Raw genomic sequence first — 18,913 nt, 5'->3', positions numbered from 1 at the left:
GTGGAGACAGACCCAATGACGTCAGGGGTCCGTCTCTTCCAGTGCCTGCATGGCAAGCACCAGTGCAAATAGAACAGCAAAGTTTAACTGCTGCGGTAAGTTCTGGGGCGGCAAAGAGTCTCCTCTAGTTCCCCTCAATAGTAGACAGCTCCCCAGTTTAACATTTTAAGGGCTAGATTCTATAAATGGCCTCCCTAATCAGTGGTGCCTAGCAATGCCGAACTTTGGAATTGGCTTACACCTTTTTTTTAATTGGCATGGTAATTGACTGCGCAAGTTTTCAGCCAATCAAAAAAATTTAACAATTAAGAATTAGTATGCTATTCTTCAATATCTTTCTCACCCCTCTAGTCACTTTAGCTTCAGTTAACCCATCCAATTGACCTTGACAATCCTGAAGACATTCTTACCATTAATCAAAAAGTGGAGAAAATAAGCAACTGGCTCAATTCAAATGTTATTTCTCAATGTTAGCAAAACAAAATCCATGGTTTTCCCAATCAGGAAAGGTTTAACTTTACCCTCTCCTTTAGAGTTTAAATCAACCCCAATCCAGTCTGTAAAAACCATCAAGCTTCTGGGAGTTACTCTTGATGAAAATTTTATATTCCATGATCATATTAGCACTGTAGTACAAAAATGTTTCTGCTGTCTCTGCATGATACGCTCTCTTTCCAAATTGCTTATGTCACATTTATAAAATGGAAAGCATAATTGCTATACAAAAAGGTAATTATAATTTATAATAATAATAAAACACTACGCGCGCATGCGCACTCTCGCCGCGTGTTCCCTGATCCCTGATCTGTCGGGATGTGGCGGCAAGAGTGCGCATGCACTAGATGGCGCGGAGTGAGGGACCGGGACTTAGGGGAAGGAGAGCAGGCCCGGGATTCAGCCGGCCCCGGCCAGACAAGACCCCCCTTCCCCACCGCACCCAGGCCCCGGCGGTCCCCGCCGGCAGAGAAGGAAAGACAGCTCGGCGGCGGGTTGGCGTGACAGCGGCATGGGCTGCGCCCGCCTAGCGCCGTGGAGCGCCCAGACAAAGGCGGCTGACGATTGGCTGGGGCGACGTCGCTCAGAAGCCCTGGCTGGGAGTGCGAGACTGGTAGGTGGGCGGGCGCTGTGGCTGTCCGGGGGTGGGAGGCGAGGCCGTTAGAAGGCTCAACGGAAGGCAACACTTATGAAAGGGCTGCAGAAAAAAAGCAGGAGCCAAAGGACCAAAGAAAGGGCCATTAGAAAGCCTGTCCCCAGGCAGGCCTACCACTCTAACCCCTCCTATGGCAAGCCCAGTCTTACCAGGATCATTGGGGCTGGCCGCCAAAACCTATAACGGTAATGTTGTGATGTTACCACTAGAGGTCATACTTTCATATGAGGATGGTGCCGCATGGAAGGGATCTACAGGACAAGATAGCAGAAAGTATGCTCGTGGGGGCCACAGACTTTCAAGGGGGAGGGGTAAGATAGAGAGTCCCTGGTCCTCTGTCACTACTTTCTGTCTGTAGGTTGAGCTTATACAGTTTTTTATGATCTTTGTAACTGTTTTATTTCAGAGGCAAATTATTCTAATGTACATTGGATTCAGCAATCTTAATATATCAATGTCAGTGTTAATGTTCATTTTTTAAAATATTTTGTTTTATGGAACATAAATAGTCTGAGATATCCAGTTAAAAGGAAAAAGTTCTAATTCATTAAAAAAAAAAAATAATAATAAATACTTCGGGTTGGCGTGACAGTGGCATTGGCTGCGCCCACCTAGTGCCGCAAGGCGGCCGACGATTGGCTGGGGCAATGGCACTCAGAAGCCCCGGCTGGGAGCGCGAGACTGGTAGGTGGGTGGGCGCTGTGGCTGTCCGGGGGAAGACATACAGACAGGGGGCCAGGGAGAGAGACAGAAAGAAAGAAAGACAGACAGGGGGAGAGAGACAGAAAGAAAGAAAGACAGATAGGGGGGAAGGGAGAGCGACAGAAAGAAAGACAGATAGGGGGCCAGCGAAAGAGACAGAAAGAAAGAAAGGGGGCAGGGAGAGAGAAAGAAAGAAATGTCTAAGTCTACACATCTATTCTAGCACTCGTTAATGTAACGGGCTAAAAAACTAGTAAATTTATAAAGATCTGGGGGCCATTGACAACCTACTGTAATGAATAGATGCCATTTTCTATTGGAAGTATATTTGCAAATGGGGGGAGAGGGGAAGGGTGGGTTGTCTAAATTATACGGAAGGTTTAACATATAAATAAGAGTATTTATATTTGTATATTTTTGATTCAATATGAATGGAATGGGTGGGTGGGAAGGAAATAAACTTATGTATCTGAATATACAAAGAAAATTCAAGTGATGTATTTAATCTTAAATGTTTTATTAATTGTACACTTGATGTAAGTTTTAACCAGAATGTGATGTTAAGCTCTATTGCAACCTGATATATTCTCTCTTCCTTGTCATGTAACTCTCCTGGATATGTCCAGATATCTTCTAATTGTAATCCGCTTAGAACTGCAAGGCACAGGCGGAATAGAAATCACTAATGTAATGTAATGAATAAAGAATTATATAAAAAAAGAAAGAATTGGAATAGATTGAAAAAAAAAAAAACAAACAAATTGCTTGACCAGTCTTCTCTAAATACCTTCATTCACTCTTTAGTTATTTCTTGCTTAGATTATGGTAATGCTTTATACATGGTTTTTACTAAGAAGGAAATTAGGCGCCTACAAATAGTCCAAAATACCGCAATCAAGATAATTTTCAACGCTAAAAAATTTGATCACGTCATGCCTCTCCTGATTAAAGCACACTGGCTATCTATTGAACACCGTATTATTTACTAAGTCTTGTTTCTGACATTCAAAACTAGGAGAGTAGGGCAACCGGAATTTATTAACCGGCTCCTTATACCTCATTCCCCTCAGTGTACTCTTTAATCTTCCAACCAAAATCTGTTTGCCATCCCTTCTTTAAGGCACATTAATATTATGAGAAACAATATCTTTCCATTACCATCCCATCACTCTGGAACTCAGCCCCGAACTATTTAAGAGAGATCACCACTATAGATAAGTTTAAGTCCAGTCTAAAAACTTTTATTTTTAAAGATGCCTTAGAGCAGGGGTGCCCAACACGTCGATCGCGATCGACAGGTCGCTCGCTCAAGCGACCCCAGTCGATCGCAGAGCAGGTTCCCTTCTTCCCTTCTCTTTTTTCCCCTCCTGACTGGCCTGCTCCTGAATTCTGCTGCTGCCTCCGCTGCTCAACATTAAAAAAAACCAAACAACGGCTTGGAGAATTTATGCTCCGGGGGCTAACATGTGCTTGTACCGGCTTCCCTTCTCTTCCCTCTGAAACCGGAAGTTATGTCCGGGGGGGGGAGGGAAGAGAGAAGGGAAGCCAGCACGCACATGTTAGAGCCCCATTCGCGGGCTAAAGCGGGAGACAGGTCAGTGAAGCTTGCGATTTGCTCTTCTTGCTGCCAGGTCCTGCCTACTTTCTGTTTCCTCAAAGGCAGGACCTGGCAGCATTTCTCCCAATAGGTCGATCTTGGGCCGATCAGCCTTCCTCTCCCCGACGTCAATTCTGCCGTCGGAGAGGAAGTTCTGGCCAGCGGAACTTCCTCTCCGACGGCAAAATTGACGTCGGGGAGAGGAATGCTGGTGGGCCCGAAGCAAGGAGAGCTTGGCCGGTGGCGGGCGGCTTTGGGGGCCTGTTATCCGATGGCAGTGGCAGTGGCAGTGGCAGTGGCTTAGGGGAGGGCAGGGAGACAGAAGGAAAGAAGAGAAACAGAAAAAAAGAAAGGGGGCATGAAGAGAGAAAGAAAGAGAGGGCAGGGAGAGAAGAAGAAAACATTGGGGGGGGGAATGAGGTCAGGAGAAGAGGAAGCATACAGGCTAAAAGAAGGGAAGAAAGATTGGATGCACAGTCAGAAGAAGAAAGTGCAACCAGAGACTCATGAAATCACCAGACAAGGTAGGAAAAATGATTTTATTTTAAATTTAGTGATCAAAATGTGTCTGAATTTATATCTGCTCTCTTTATTTTACAATATGGTCCCCTTTTACTAAACTGCAATATAGGTTTTTAGCGCAGGGAGCCTATGAGCGTCGAGAGCAGCGCTGGGCATTCAGCGCAGCTCCCTGCGTTAAAAACTGCTATCGTGGTTTAGTAAAAAGGGAGGGGGTGGGTATTTGTCTATTTTTGTATGGTTGTTACAGTGCATAGAGTCATCTGCTTTGACCTCTTTGAAAAAAAAACCCGGAATAGGAATGATAATTAACAATTCTATGCATACAGTGTGCGTTGTGTTTTTTTAAAAATTTTATTGTTGGTAGATCATTTTGACTTGGTCATTTTAAAAGTAGCTCGCAAGCCCAAAAAGTGTGGGCACTCCTGCCTTAGAGGTTTGACCGTCCTTTTAAAGATGTTTTAGCCCATTACTGTCCCAGCCTTTGGTTGACCCCTCTGTCCCCTTGCCTTTGTGTTTTTCTCCTTTTTTTGTTCTTTCCTATCCAAACTATTGTAGTTCCTACCTTGTTTCTTTCGTGCCAGTCTTGTCAAGTTAGTCTTGTATGAATTTTTTTCTGTGTTGCATACCTTGATGCTGGTTGTTTACCTGATTTATTTTAACCTTATGTAAAACCACCTTGAATTTTAAAAAGGCAGGCTAACAAATTTTAATAAATTTGAAACTTGACACCTATCAGAAAAATAGACCTCAGGGGCAGAGTATAGACATGGTTTACTTGGGCAACACTAAGAATAGGTGCTGGTAAATTAGGCCTGTTAAAACCTGGCCTAATATACCGAACTCTACCTCACGTACGCCTAGTGAGGCCGAGGATTCATTAGGCTATATATCATTGTTCATATTGACGTTTATGTATTACTTTACCATAAATAAATTAGTTAATAACATTCTCAATTTTTGATGTTAGACAGTATCATGTTTTGGTAGGATATTATCTCTTTCTGTTTGAGAAAATTATTCCTCTTATCTAAAGGCATTTAGTCAAAAAAGACAGTCTGATTGCAGTCCTAATTTAAATTGCTATTGTCCTGCTGCTGTGTTTAGGTGGTAAGAAGAGAACAATTCCGTTCAGACGTCAACGAATGCAGATTGACCAGACTGTACCTCCATCTGGCATCCCTGCATATCCAGTTCCTCAACCCCAAGATCCTTATGTAACAGACCTCCTTCAGGTGGCTGATAATAGGTATAGCTAAACTTTTTTAAAAAAAATTTTTCTGTACTTTATTTAGGATGTCATTTTTTCACAGCAAACTTTCTCTGCTTGAATTTTAAATTGTTGAAAGTTATTGTCTCTGTGCAGAAAAACTTTTCATTTATCATGCTGAAACTCTTGATGGATACAAGGAAGCACTGTAAAGATGACCTAGAGTGCTATAAACCTTTATTGACTCAAAATGACCCAACACATTTCGGCCTTCTAGACTGCATCAGGGGTATATAAACACAATAATAAAACAAGTGTATTATAAAATGACAAATGTTAAAAAAAATTAACAATAAAACATCAATTTGGACAAATTAACAAACATCATATACAGTCAAACCTCGGTTTACGAGTGCACCGGTTTGCGAGTGTTTTGCTAGACGAGCAAAACATTCGCAAAATCGGCGCCTTGGAAACCAAGCTTGACTCGATTTACGAGCGATCCGGCATCCCCCGCCGAGCACCCAAATAGCATCCTTTACCCTGATTTGGCACCAGTGCCGGTGCCCGAAGATCCTCTCGCTGGACTGGGCTGGGCATCGAATATCATCCCTCTTGGTTGGGCTGGACTGGGCCTTGAGAATTTGTGCATGCTCAAGGCCTTCTGGTCTCGCTCTCTCCAAGATTCTTATATGTTATGTTCTTATTGCTACAAATGATATTGTATGATTTTGGGATGGATTATTTTAATTTTTTTTGGTACCATATATACTCGAATATAAACCGAGATTGGGGGGCAAAAAATGGAAGGTGACACAGATTAAAACAAATCAGTGTGAAAACCTAGTTTGTGATTATTAGATTATAAACACTTATAACTTTGGAAAATGTGATGAATATTTAATTATGGAAGGTTCCATTTTGTGTATAATGATTTTAGTAGCAGTGGCTTTCTAAAATGAGATTAAACAAGAAGTGGGTAAGTGTCAGTACTTATGAAAATGTAATTATTAAGCATTTGTTCAACAAGGCCTATAGTTTGATGATAACATTTAGTTAAATTAATATTTATTTTTCCTAAATAATAATCTTTTCTATTCAAACTTCTTTTGAGAAATGTCAGTAGGCAAGCTCTTTTGCAACCTGACAACCCATTGTCTGGATCTTGTTTGGATTTTTTTGTTTGTTTTTGGGTTTGTTTTTTTTTCAAAATCTTTATTCATTTTTCATCTTACATCAAGTGCACAATATTACAACATTTAAATTTATACACATCACTTGAATTTCTTTCAATTATTATCTTAAAAACATAAATTTAATCCCTCCCCACCCACCCTCCCCACCAATATTTTAATCATAAATTTTGTATAAATATTACATTCTTATCTATTGATTAAACCTTAAATAAAACTTTATACCACCCCCCCCATCATATTAAAAATGTTCTTTCAATGAAAAATGGCATCTAATCATTGCAATAAGTTGTTAATAGCCCCCAGATCTTTTGAAAATTATTATAATTTCCTTTTTGTATGGCAATTGTTCTTTCCATTTTGTAAATATGGCACAATGAGTTCCTCCAGAATGTATAGTTTAGTCTACTATAATTTTTCCAATTTTTGGTGATATGTTGTATGACGACTCCTGTCATAATCAATAAAAGTTTATTACTTGCTGAAATTTGACTTTTTATTCTCATTGATGTACCAAATAGAATTGTATCATATGATAATGCTACATGGTTCTCTAATAAACAATTAATTTGAGACCAAATCGATTTCCAAAAGGCCATGATACAGGAACAGTAAAAAATTAAATGATCCAGAGTCCCTGCTTCCAGATTACAATGCCAACATCTATTACACTTAGAGCTATCCAACTTTTGTAATCTTATTTTGATGTGAATGTTGTCTAGTGATCTCTGGTGAATAAACTTTTAAATGATTTCCAGACTTCAAGAACTTCAGCAAGATGTAGCTATGCTGCAAGACAAACTGGAAGTATCTGAACGGGAGTTAAAGCATCTCAGTAAACAGGTGAAATGAGAAACTATATGATTTTTGCACATGAAATACAGAACTTGCTATTGCTTGAAATTGATCTCTTTTCTTATTTTATTATTTCTGACCCATTATACGTCACAATAGCTTAACCTGTCACATCACTAATAAATTTTGTTTTTCTTTATTCTTTCCTTTTGATCAGCTATGCTATAGTTCTATTTTTAGTTTAGATTTTGTTTTTCTTCAGTAGTGCAAAGCTCTGTATGCTGTATTAATCTTTGTAGCTTTTGATAACTTTTTTTTTTTTATTCTTTATTCATTTTCAAACTTTCATCAAGTGTACAAATATCAAATCAGTAATACATCATACATCACTTTATATTCTTACTATTATATCTTATAATACAAATATCCACCAAACCCATTCACAATAACTTTTAAAGACCCAATTGTCAACTTACACATTTAGAGGCAGAAGAGCTAAGTAATGTTTAAAAAAAAAATGAGTCAAACTTCCACTAAAGTAACAAAAGTATCTTCAACATTGTGCTGCTTTAGGGACATTATTATAGAGTAGTAGTACTTCTGTGATGAGAATGTTTATGCTACTTAGATCAATCGGTTCTTGAAAATCAAGAACACTTTTTTGTGTGTTTTCAGTCACACACACTTTTTTCTTTATAATCATTTGATACTTTTATTATGTCTCTGCTTTAATTTTACCAAAAATACATTCTGATAAGACATGTATTGCAAATTATGTGCCACATCGAGATTCTGGGTGTGCCGCGAGATGCCAGATGCCAGCAAGGAGGAGAGGTGCTGGCACTTGCTGACTACTTACAGGACATGCCTCTTGCAACGAGAGGCATGTCTTGTAAGCAGTCAGCTGGTACCTCTCCTCCTCATCTGCTCCTCTCCTCCTCCAGAACCCCCTCACCCCCCCGGTGTAGTTAATAGGCTCTTCGCATGCGCAGACGTCAACGTGACGACATGATATCATCACGTCTGCATCTGCACATTTTTGTATGCCCTCCAACTGTGGCAGTTTAGTGTGCCGTGACTTCAGAAAGTTTGCAGGACACTATGATAAGAGAATGAAAAAAATAAAATTGTTTTTTAACATAAAAGAATGCATAGAAATTACAGCCGATACAATACATCAGTCATTCAGTCAACCTACAAATAAACATGTAAATTTGTTACAAAACAAAATTTTGGTAATGTTCTGGAGACAATGTGGGCAAGAAGGAACTTGCTGACACATCTGGTGATTGTCAAAGAGGGAGAATTTTGACAGCAGGACAGATTTGCTTTTTAAGATACTGCTTAAGGACTGCCTGTTGGGTTGGCTATTCCAAAAAAATAAGTAAGAGTCATTCTTGTGCAATGGGACTGCTAGTCTTGACCATTGGTTTAAACCTCCATTAGTTGCGTGAGTTATAGAGAGCACACTGTTTGTTTTCATTCTCCACCTCCCATCACTCTGGGATGAGCTCCACCCCCTCAGTCTTATACTCTACAAGTGAGGAGTAGGGAGCCTGTCTGTTCTGCTCTAGTTTAATCTTTATTATTTTCAGATTTTTTTAATTATTCGGTTGGAAGCTTTTGGTGCTGCAGAGGATCCCGGGACATCTCTGTCTGAGAGAAGATAAGATACTCAGGGCTGAGGTCTGTAGCCCACAGGCACATGCAGACTGGCCACACAGGAATTATGCAAGGCATCAGTAGTTCTCGGAGCTCAGGGTCTGTACCTTGGGAGCAATCTCAATCCAAATTTGTCCAAAGTGTGCTTGAGTGGCTTGAGTGCAGACTGAGTGGGTCCCATAGTGTTTAATCCAGTGTTTAAGTCATTTTTGAAGATTTCTGAGATTAGGGATCAGGTCCCATACCTCCCAAAATAACTTCCCTGCATTTTTTTGAATTTGCATTTTTTTTCTCCATGGGCTAATTTAGGTACCAGAATCGCTATTGCCGTGCCTATCTTGGATCTCCAGATTTTATTTTAAAAGACTCAATCTTCCTCAGTAATGGTCCATCAAACCCAGTAGCCCATTCTCACAGTGGCTAATCATTAGTACCTGACCAAAACCCAAGGAGTAGCAATATTCCATGCTACCGATCCAAGGCAAGCAGTAGCTTCCCCATGTCTTTCTCAATAACAGACTATGGACTTTTGCTCCAGGAAATTGCCCAAACCTTTCTTAAAACCAGCTTCACTATCCACTCTTACCACAACCTCTGGCAATGCATTCCAGAGCGTAACTATTCTCTGAATGAAAAAAAATTTCCTCCTAATGGTTTTAAAGTATTTCCATGTAACTTCAGTGGGTTCATAGTCTAAAGCGCGCGAGGACAAAGGCGCGCCGACAACTGAGCGCAGGACTTCATCGCACCGAAGAAAAACTGTATTTTAAAGTGCTCCGACGGGGGGTGTTGGTGGGGAACCCTCCACTTTACTTAATAGAGATCGCGCTGGAGTTGGGGGGGGGTTTTGGGGGTTGTAACCCCCTTTATTATACTGGAAACTTAACTTTTTCCCTGTTTTTTAGGGAAAAAGTTAAGTTTTCAGTATAATGTGGGGAGTTACACCCCCCACACCCCCCAACATGGCAGCGTGAGGCAGCGCGATCCCTATTAAGTAGAGTGGGGAGGTTCCCCCCCGTCAGAGCACTTTAAATACGGGCTTTCTTCGGCGCGATTAAGACCTGCGCTCAGTTGTCCGCGCTCGGTTGTCGGCGCGCCTATGTCCTCAAGTGCTTTTGACCCATCACCACTTCAGTGAGTGTCCCCTAGTCTTTGTTATTTTTGACGGAGTGAAAAATTGATCCACTTGTATCCGTTCTACTCCACTCAGGATTTTGTAAACTTCAGTCATATTTCCCTTCAGCCATCTCTTTTCCAAGGGGTTTTTTGGGTTGTTTTTTTTTACAGAAAACAGTATAGATCAGTGGTCTCAAACTTGCGGCCCGCCAGGTACTATTTTGAGGCCCTCAGGATGTTTATCATAAGAACATAAGAAGCGCCATCTCCGGCGGAGGCTCTGTCAGGTGTACACCTGGCGTAATTTTTAGTCACCTATATCCTTCTATGCCTCTCGTAAGGAGATGTGCATCTAGTTTGATTTTGAATCCTAGGACTGTCGATTCCGCAATAATCTCCTCTGGGAGAGCATTCCAGGTGTCAACCACTCTCTGAGTGAAGCAGAACTTCCTGATATTAGTCCTGAACTTGTCCCCCCTTAGCTTCATTCCGTGTCCTCTTGTCCGTGTCAAATTTGACAATGTAAATAGTTTTTTCTGCTCTATTTTGTCGATTCCTTTCAGTATTTTGAAAGTCTCGATCATATCCCCTCACAGTCTCCTTTTCTCAAGGGAGAACAATCCCAATCTCTTAAGTCGATCCTCGTATTCCAATTTCTCCATACCTTTTACTAGTTTTGTTGCTCGTCTCTGCACCCTCTCCAGCAGTTTTATATCCTTCTTTAGGTTGGGAGACCAATGTTAGACGCAGTATTCCAAGTGGGGTCTGACCATTGCTCTGTAAAGCGGCATTATGACCCTCTCTGATCTACTCGTGATTCCCTTCTTTATCATGCCCAACATTCTATTTGCTTTCTTTGCCGCTGCCGCCGCACATTGTGCTGATGGTTTCAGGGTCCTATCTATCAGTACACTCAGGTCCTTTTCTTGTTCGCTCTTACCCAGAGTTGCACCTGACATTCTATACTCGTGTTCCTTATTCTTACTGCCTAAATGCATCACTTTGCATTTCTCCACATTAAACTTCATCTGCCATTTCTCCGCCCATTTCTCTAACTGACACAAATCTCTCTGGAGTTCCTCGCTATCCTTCTGCGATCTGATTGCCCGGCATAGCTTTGTGTCATCTGCGAACTTGATGATCTTGCTGGATGTTCCATCTTCTAGGTCATTGATATAGATATTAAATAAGATCGGCCCAAGTACCGAGCCCTGGGGTACACCGCTAGTCACTTTCTCCCAGTCGGAGAACTTCCCATTTATGCCCACTCTCTGTTTTCTGTTCTCCAGCCATTTGTATCATAATCCCAAAAGTAAAATAAAACAGTTTCTTGATCATATGTCTCTTTAGCTATAAATGGCAATATTATTATTAAGACTTAGCCAAAAGGAAAGATTTATAAACTATAAAGAGTTTTACCTCATGCAAAATTGCCATTGCTTTAATAAGACATTAACTATTTTTTTCTGAGGCCCTCCATGTACCTACAAATCCAAAACGTGGCCCTGCAAAGGGTTTGAGTTTGAGACCACTCATATAGATGGACTCCTCGAGTGGTGATACTTCGCATTCATGTCAGATTTGTGGCAGATGCCTATCTGGGGTGAATCAACACCAAAGTGCATAGTTAGAACTAATCACAAACTAGTTCAGTTAGTATCACAGGAGCTTCAGAATTCCAGCTAGGTCATAAGAGTCTGGCTGCTCATTAGTCCTGTTGATATTTCTTCTATTGAAAAATTATTTTGTATACTTTTTTGTATTTTTTTTGTTGTTTTCTTCTTGATTTCTTTTAACTTAATCTTTTCTTTTAAGTTCGAAAATTTTATTGATTTTAATATACAATAAGTATAGAAAAAGAAATGTTAACGAGGCAAGTTATAGACACGTTGTATGCATAATACAAATTAGGGTTTCATACAATAATATCTATGTAATACAACAATCTGATCTAAGCCTTTATATAAGAGAGGAATGTCAACAAAATGCACAGCCACAGCCACTAGAACATCCAGTTATTGAGTAATGAACTGTGCATTTAACTTAATCTTAACTTTAACCTCTAGAGAGGTGTAGCTGTATTTTTTTTTTGTTGTTTTCTTCTTGATGTCTTTTAACTTATTAAGTTAAAAGACATCAAGAAGAAAACAAAACAAAAAAAAAACCACAGCTACACCTTTCTGGAGGTTAAAGTTAAGATTAAGTGATCCTGATAGCTCCAGATTGGTCGAGGTAGATGTGATATATAGACTTAGTATGTTTGCAGAGGGATGAGGCTCTCAGGCTTCCTTGTCATCTGAATCTTCTCTCAGAGTCTCATCGCCCTGGAGGATCCGGAGCACTTTGGTCTTATGGTATGGCTCTTGAGCGCAAAGCCTTAGGGCAAGGCTATTCACATAAAGTTATTGTCATGCTTCTGAGGTCTAAGAAGCAGCCCACATTAGTGACCTACTTAAAAGCCTGGAAGTGTTTCAGGAACTGATGTAAGCGATAATTCTCACACCCTGGTGACCGTACCAGTTTTGGTGGTGCTCAACTTCCTGCAGGAAGGTCTGAAGGAGGGCTGGTGTTTGGCTCTCTTAAGGTACAGATAGCTGAACTTTCCTGCTTCAAAGCACAGGTCAGCAAGCGCTCAGCTTCTCATCCGTATATATCCAGATTTTTGAAGGGATCCTTACATCTTTGCCCTCCAATGCGACAGCCTTTTCCATCTTGGACCCTTAATCTGGTCTTGTGGGCCTTTGGAGGAGGCATCCCTGATAGATCTGATGGTTAAGACAGTTTTTTTAGTGGCTGTGACGTTGGCGAGAAGGGTGTCTGAGCTGGGCAGGCTCTGTCCTGCTGGGAACCCTTTCTTCACATCTCAGAGGCTAGTGTCTCAATTTGAACGGTCCCTTCCTTCCTACCGAAGGTTGTGTCCAGTTTTCACATAAACCGGGAGGTGTGACTCCCAGCCATCACACCTACAAGAGTGAAGAAAGCAGATAATGTGTTTCAAGTTTCAAGTTTATTAGCATTTGATTGATCGCTTATTACAAGCTAAGCGATGAACAATTTATAGTTGAAAGTTCTGGATAAGTGACAAATTTTGATTTCATTACTTGGAGGCGATCGAGTTCCAGTTGTCTGATCACCACTTTGTGCTTATGAATGCAGCATATTGGCATCTAAAGTGACCATATCAGGATGGCCATATCTTCTGCCTATATTGGAAGCCAAAAGCAGTCTCCAGTGGCAGTGAAGACACACTCCACTTGCAGCATTGTATCATCTTGGGCAAAGTCTAGAGCAATCTCACCTGCAGAGATTTGCAGGGCGGCCACATGGTCCAGTCACTACACATTCACTAAATTTTACAGGGTAGATGTGGCAGCCAGGCTGGACATTGCTTTTGGGTCCTTAGTACTGGCAGCAGACTCATCTGTCCTACCCTAGGAATTGAGAACTGCTTTGATACATCCTAATGGTCAAGACTACCAGCCCTGTTGCCCAAGAAGGAAAGATTAGGTTCTTATCTTGTTAATCTTCTTTCTTGTAAACAAGAATGGTAGTCTTGACGCCCGTCGCCCACCCTGTCTGATATATACTAACCTGCTTTCTGTTTCAGACATGCCTGTTTATTCAGATGTCTTGTTTCTATTGCCTGCCTAGTAGGGTCAGGAATGAAGAAGAATTCACTCGTAGGAGCTACAGAACCATTAGTGCAGATGGCACATAGGTAGGTGGTTTCATTTTATTATCTCATTGTTCTTTAATGTTTGCATTTAGAACAGAACAGACTTATGTAGTTTTGGGGAGTTAACCCATATCCCTGGTAGAACTCATCCCAGAGTGATGGGAGGTGGAGAATGAAAACAGTCAGTGGGCTCTCTTCAACCCTCGCAACTAATGGGGGTTGAACTTGCTGGTCAAGACTACCATTTCTGTTTACAAGAAAGAAGGTTAGCAAAGTAAGAACCTAATCTTTCCAAAGAGACTGACTGAATGGAAATTCATGGCAACATGGAGGACCATTGCTGGTAGCTGGAAACAAGATAAAGCTCTGGCACTTCAGAGCTGGAGAGATCGTCTGGACTTTATTAGCAGGATTGAATGTCTGACTGATATCAGACATCAAGATGCTGAAGAGTGGTATAGATTAGCATATTATTGAGGGAGGACAGGAGAATTAGAGACAGGAAGATAGCTTTGAGTTAAGGGAAGAGGGCTAGAGGGCATGGGGAGGTTCACTTGTATGGGGGGCTTCTCTATGCAATAAAAATAATACAACAAAAATTTATAATAAAAAACATATATTTATATTTTATTAAGGTTGAACTGAGAGACACTGAAATAGAACGCTTAGGACTAGCATTGGATGGTGGCCGTTCACATGATGTTATATCTTTGGAAGCAAGAACTAAAAGCAGTGAGAAACTTATCGCCCATTTAAATCTGCAGGTAATCATTGTTCCTTTCTTTTAATTCTCCTTTCTTCAGCAAAACCTCTTTTATTCTAATCACATTTATCACAATATGCCTAATTTTGTTAGGCCGTCCTCTAAACAGTGAAACTTAGCAGTATACGAAGAAGTAGCTGATGACTTGTGTAAGGGAAGCTGACTAGAGAGCTTAAGTGTGCAAAGTTCAGAAAGATGCCCTTAAAAGCTTTTGTGCATACTGTTTAGAATTTTCTATTTTACTTCCACCTTTCATTGATATTAGAACTTAGTTTGAAGTAAATCAAGATTTCTTTAGCTGTGACTGCAAAATTTAATATCTTAGCAAGTTTTTGATTAAGCCATCTCTCCTGAGCTACACATTTTTAGGTTTTGTAATGTTTTTGTGGATTGCAAATTTAGATTATAGCCTCATTTGTCTAAAAAAAATATTGTAGCAATAATTTTGAAATAAGGGATTTATTGGTATATTTCAATAATTGCAAAATCACTTTTTAGGTTGAATACCTTCAGCAAGCTAATCAAGATCTTGAGAAGCGTATACAAGCACTTTTGGAAACTCGGGAAAATGCAACCAGTGAGGTTATGAATTTAAGCACTAAAAATAATGAATTATGCCAAGAACTGACTGAAATAGACAAATTGGCACAGCAGCTAGAAAGAGACAAAGAAATAGTCCTTAAGACTGCAGATGCTGAAATTCGAGATGCCAAGGTAATGAAAGTGTTTCATCTATATATCACCCTGCAGGACTGGCTGCTAAGAAACTACAGTGGAATCTTGGTTTACGAGCATAATTTGTTCCAGAAGCATGCTCGTAAACTAAAATACTCGTATATCAAAGCGAGTTTCCCTATAGGAAATAATGGAAACTCGCTTGATACGTTCCCACCCACCCCCCAGGCCAGCGGCGCTGCTTCTCCACACACCCCCATCCGCTCGCACCGGCACCCCCCGCCTGAACTTGAAACTTACCCCCCACCCCCCTGGTCTGGCACCGGCACGCAGCCCACAGGACGTGCCGGTGCCACTTGAAGAACTTCCAGCCTCTGCCGGGCCTTGAGCATGCATCTGCGCATGCTCAAGGCCTTCTAATTCTCCCTCTCGCTGAGATTCTCGGAGAGAGGGAGAATTAGAAGGCCTTGAGCATATGCAGATGCATGCTCAAGGCCCGGCAGAGGCAGGAAGTTCTTCAAGCGGCACCGGCACGTCCTATGGGCTGCGTGCTGGTGCCAGATGGGGGGGTAAGTTTCAAGTTGTTCGGGCGGGGGTGCCAGTTCGAGAGGGGGGGGCTTTGCGAGCGGGGAGAGAGCGATGCCAGTTCTCGGGGGGGGAGGGGTTGCTCGCAAATCAAGTAGACACTCGGTTTGCGAGACAAGTTTTGCGAGAATGTTTTGCTCGTCTTTCAAACCGGGTTACTCGCAAACCGAGGTTTGACTGTAATAATAATTCTCGGCACTATTAAAAGCTGGGTGACTGTTTGTTTTGCAGCTTTTTTTTAATGTAACATATACATAGTAACACAATGGATGACAGCAAATAAAAACCTGCATGGTCCATCCAGTTGGCCCAACAAGAGATAACTTATGCATACTTGGTCTTGAACTGTCCTTATCATTTTCAGGGCATAGACCATAGAGATCTGCCAGCACTGGCTTAATTTTCAACTATTGGAGTTGCCTGCTTTAACTTAACCAGATCTATTTAACCATAATTGGGATAGACTGTAGAAGTCGGCCCAGCACTTAAGAATGACTAAGTTGTTTTTGATTCTTCTTTCTCGTCCCATATAGCAATCCTTTTTGCTTATCCCACACATTGTTGAATTCCATTAATGTTTTCATTACCACTACTTGCAATACTCAAGCCACCTGAACTGGTGTAAACTCTTAAGTAATTGATATGAGTAGTTTTGCTTTGATTATTGCACCTGGAAAAAGGTACAGTACCTTATAAAATGCATGCCTGCTTTCTCTTAAGGACCTTTTATAACCAAAACATTGTGTGTAGTTTTTGAAAATGCAAAATTAATGTATTTTTTGCTCCATAAGACGCACTTTTTTCCACAAAAAAGTGGGTGGGAATAAGGGTGCGTCTTATGGAGTGAATATCCCCCCCCCCCCCCCTTCCCGGTATCTTTTTTTTTTAAGTCCGTTGGGTCCAGCGCTCTATCGGCAGGAACTTTCCGCACTCCTGCCTGCCTCCCTCGCTGGACAGCTGTTCTCTCTTAGGACAGAGCGGCGCAGAAGACAGGAGCAAGCTTTTCGTGTTCCTGCCTGGTACGGTACCGCTGCCTGTGAAAGGCTTCCATCAGTTCTCGCGATATCAGCAAGTTGTTCTTAATCTATAGTAGGACATTACCTCCTATCCCATGACTATCTAATTTCCTCGGAAGTCTTACATGAGGTACTTTGTCAAACACTTTTTGAAAATCCAAATACACAATATCAATCAGCTCATCTTTACCCACATGTTCACATACCCCTTCAAAAAAATACAGTAGATTGGTGAGGCAAGATTTCCCTTGATTAAATCCATGTTGGCTTTCTCTCATTAATCCATGGTTATGTATATGTTCTGTCAATTTATTTATTTATTTAATTTGTTTTCTATCCTGTTTTCCCCAAAGAGCTCAGAACGGGTTTTGTTCTTTATAATAGTCTCTACCATTTTGCCTGCCACCAACATTGCTCACCTGTCTATAATTTTCCGGATCACCTCTGGAACCCTTTTTTAAAAATCAGCTCCACATTGGCTGCCCTCCAGTCTTCTGGTACTATGCTGGATTTTAAAGAAAATTTACAAATTACTAACAATAGCTCTGCAAATTCATTTTTCAATTCGATCAGGTTCTTACCTTACTAATATCTTTTCTAACATAAGAACATAAGCAATGCCTCTGCTGGGTCAGACCTGAGGTCCATCGTGCACAGCAGTCCGCTCACGCGGCAGCCCAACAGGTCCAGGACCTGTGCAGTAATCATCTATCTATACCCCTCTATCCCCTTTTCCAGCAAGAAATTGTCCAATCCTTTCTTGAACCCCAGTACCGTACTCTGTCCTATTACGCTCTCTGGAAGCGCATTCCAGGTGTCCACCGCACGTTGGGTAAAGAAGAACTTCCTAGCTTTCATTTTGAATCTGTCCCCTTTCAACTTTTCTGAATGCCCTCTTGTTCTTTTATTATTCGGAAGTTTGAAGAATCTGTCCCTCTCTACTCTCTCTATGCCCTTCATGATCTTGTAAGTCTCTATCATATCCCCTCTAAGTCTCCTCTTCTCCAGGGAAAAGAGACCCAGTTTCTCCAGTCTCTCAGCGTATGAAAGGTTTTCCATCCCCTTTATCAGACGCATCGCTCTCCTCTGAACCCTCTCGAGTAATGCCATGTCCTTCTTAAGGTACGGCGACCAATATTGGACGCAGTACTCCAGATGCGGATTCAGCATCGCCCGATACAATGGCAGGATAACTTCTTTTGTTCTGGTTGTAATACCCTTCTTGATTATGCCTAGCATTCTGTTTGCCTTCTTAGCGGCCGCTGCGCACTGTGCCGTCGGCTTCATTGTTTTGTCCACCATTACCCCCAAGTCTCTTTCTTGGGTACTCTCATTTAATAACATCCCTCGGGTTTTTGTTTCCCACATGTAATACTTTACATTTCTCAACGTTGAATTTTATCTGCCATCTCGCCGCCCATTCCTCTAGTTTGTTCAAGTGTCTTTGCAATTCTTCGCAGTCCTCTTTAGTCCGAGCTCCACTAAATAGTTTGGTGTCATCTGCAAATTTTATTATCTCACACTTTGTACCTGTTTCTAGATCATTTATGAATATATTAAATAGCAGCAGCCCGAGCACCGAGCCCTGCGGGACCCCTCTCATGACGCTCCTCCAGTCCGAGTAGTGGCCTTTCACTCCTACCCTCTGTTTCCTACCCGCCAACCAGTTTCTGATCCATCTATGTACGTCTCCTTCCACCCTATGGTTCTTCAGTTTCCGGAGTAGGCGTTCATGGGGCACCTTGTCAAAGGCTTTTTGGAAATCTAGATATATCATGTCTATGGGATCTCCTTTGTCCATCCGTTTGTTAATTCCTTTGAAGAAGTGCAATAAGTTCGTTAGGCACGATCTCCCCTTGCAGAAACCATGTTGGCTGGTTATCAGAAGTTCGTTTCTTTCAAAATGTTCATCGATGTTTTCTTTTATCAGTGCTTCTGCCATTTTCACCTCTTGATCCCTTTTTAAAGATGGGCGTAACGTTGGCTATCTTCCAGTCCTCCGGGATCATGCCTGTTTTCAGGGATAGATTGCAAATTTGCTGCAGTAGTTCCGCTATCTCCTCCTTTAATTCCTTCAGAACCTTTGGATGGATTCCGTCCGGACCTGGGGATTTGTCAGTTTTTAGTTTTTCTATCTGCCTGCGTACATCTTCAAGGCTCACTTCCATGGATGTTAATTTTTATGGTTGATTTCCATTGAAGAATTGCTCAGATTCCGATATGTTGAATGTGTCTTCGTTTGTAAATACAGACG

General features: G+C 41.3%; 1 protein-coding gene across 4 annotated transcripts in view; it reads left to right on the top strand.

Annotated features, from left to right (window-relative positions):
- Nucleotides 1-18,913, top strand: part of CEP135 (centrosomal protein 135) — a 307,612-nt gene that overhangs the window by 44,196 nt on the left and 244,503 nt on the right. For all 4 annotated transcript variants that reach the window (XM_033944786.1, XM_033944776.1, XM_033944765.1 and 1 more), the window contains exons 5-8: nt 5,076-5,217; nt 7,130-7,214; nt 14,256-14,384; nt 14,882-15,097. In XM_033944786.1, the coding sequence (XP_033800677.1) occupies nt 5,076-5,217; nt 7,130-7,214; nt 14,256-14,384; nt 14,882-15,097 (572 nt within the window). The remainder of the gene's footprint in view (nt 1-5,075; nt 5,218-7,129; nt 7,215-14,255; nt 14,385-14,881; nt 15,098-18,913) is intronic.

The sequence above is a fragment of the Geotrypetes seraphini genome, chromosome 1 (assembly GCF_902459505.1).
Source record: "Geotrypetes seraphini chromosome 1, aGeoSer1.1, whole genome shotgun sequence".
Lineage (NCBI taxonomy): Eukaryota > Metazoa > Chordata > Amphibia > Gymnophiona > Dermophiidae > Geotrypetes > Geotrypetes seraphini.
This window is presented reverse-complemented; position numbering and strand designations above follow the sequence as displayed.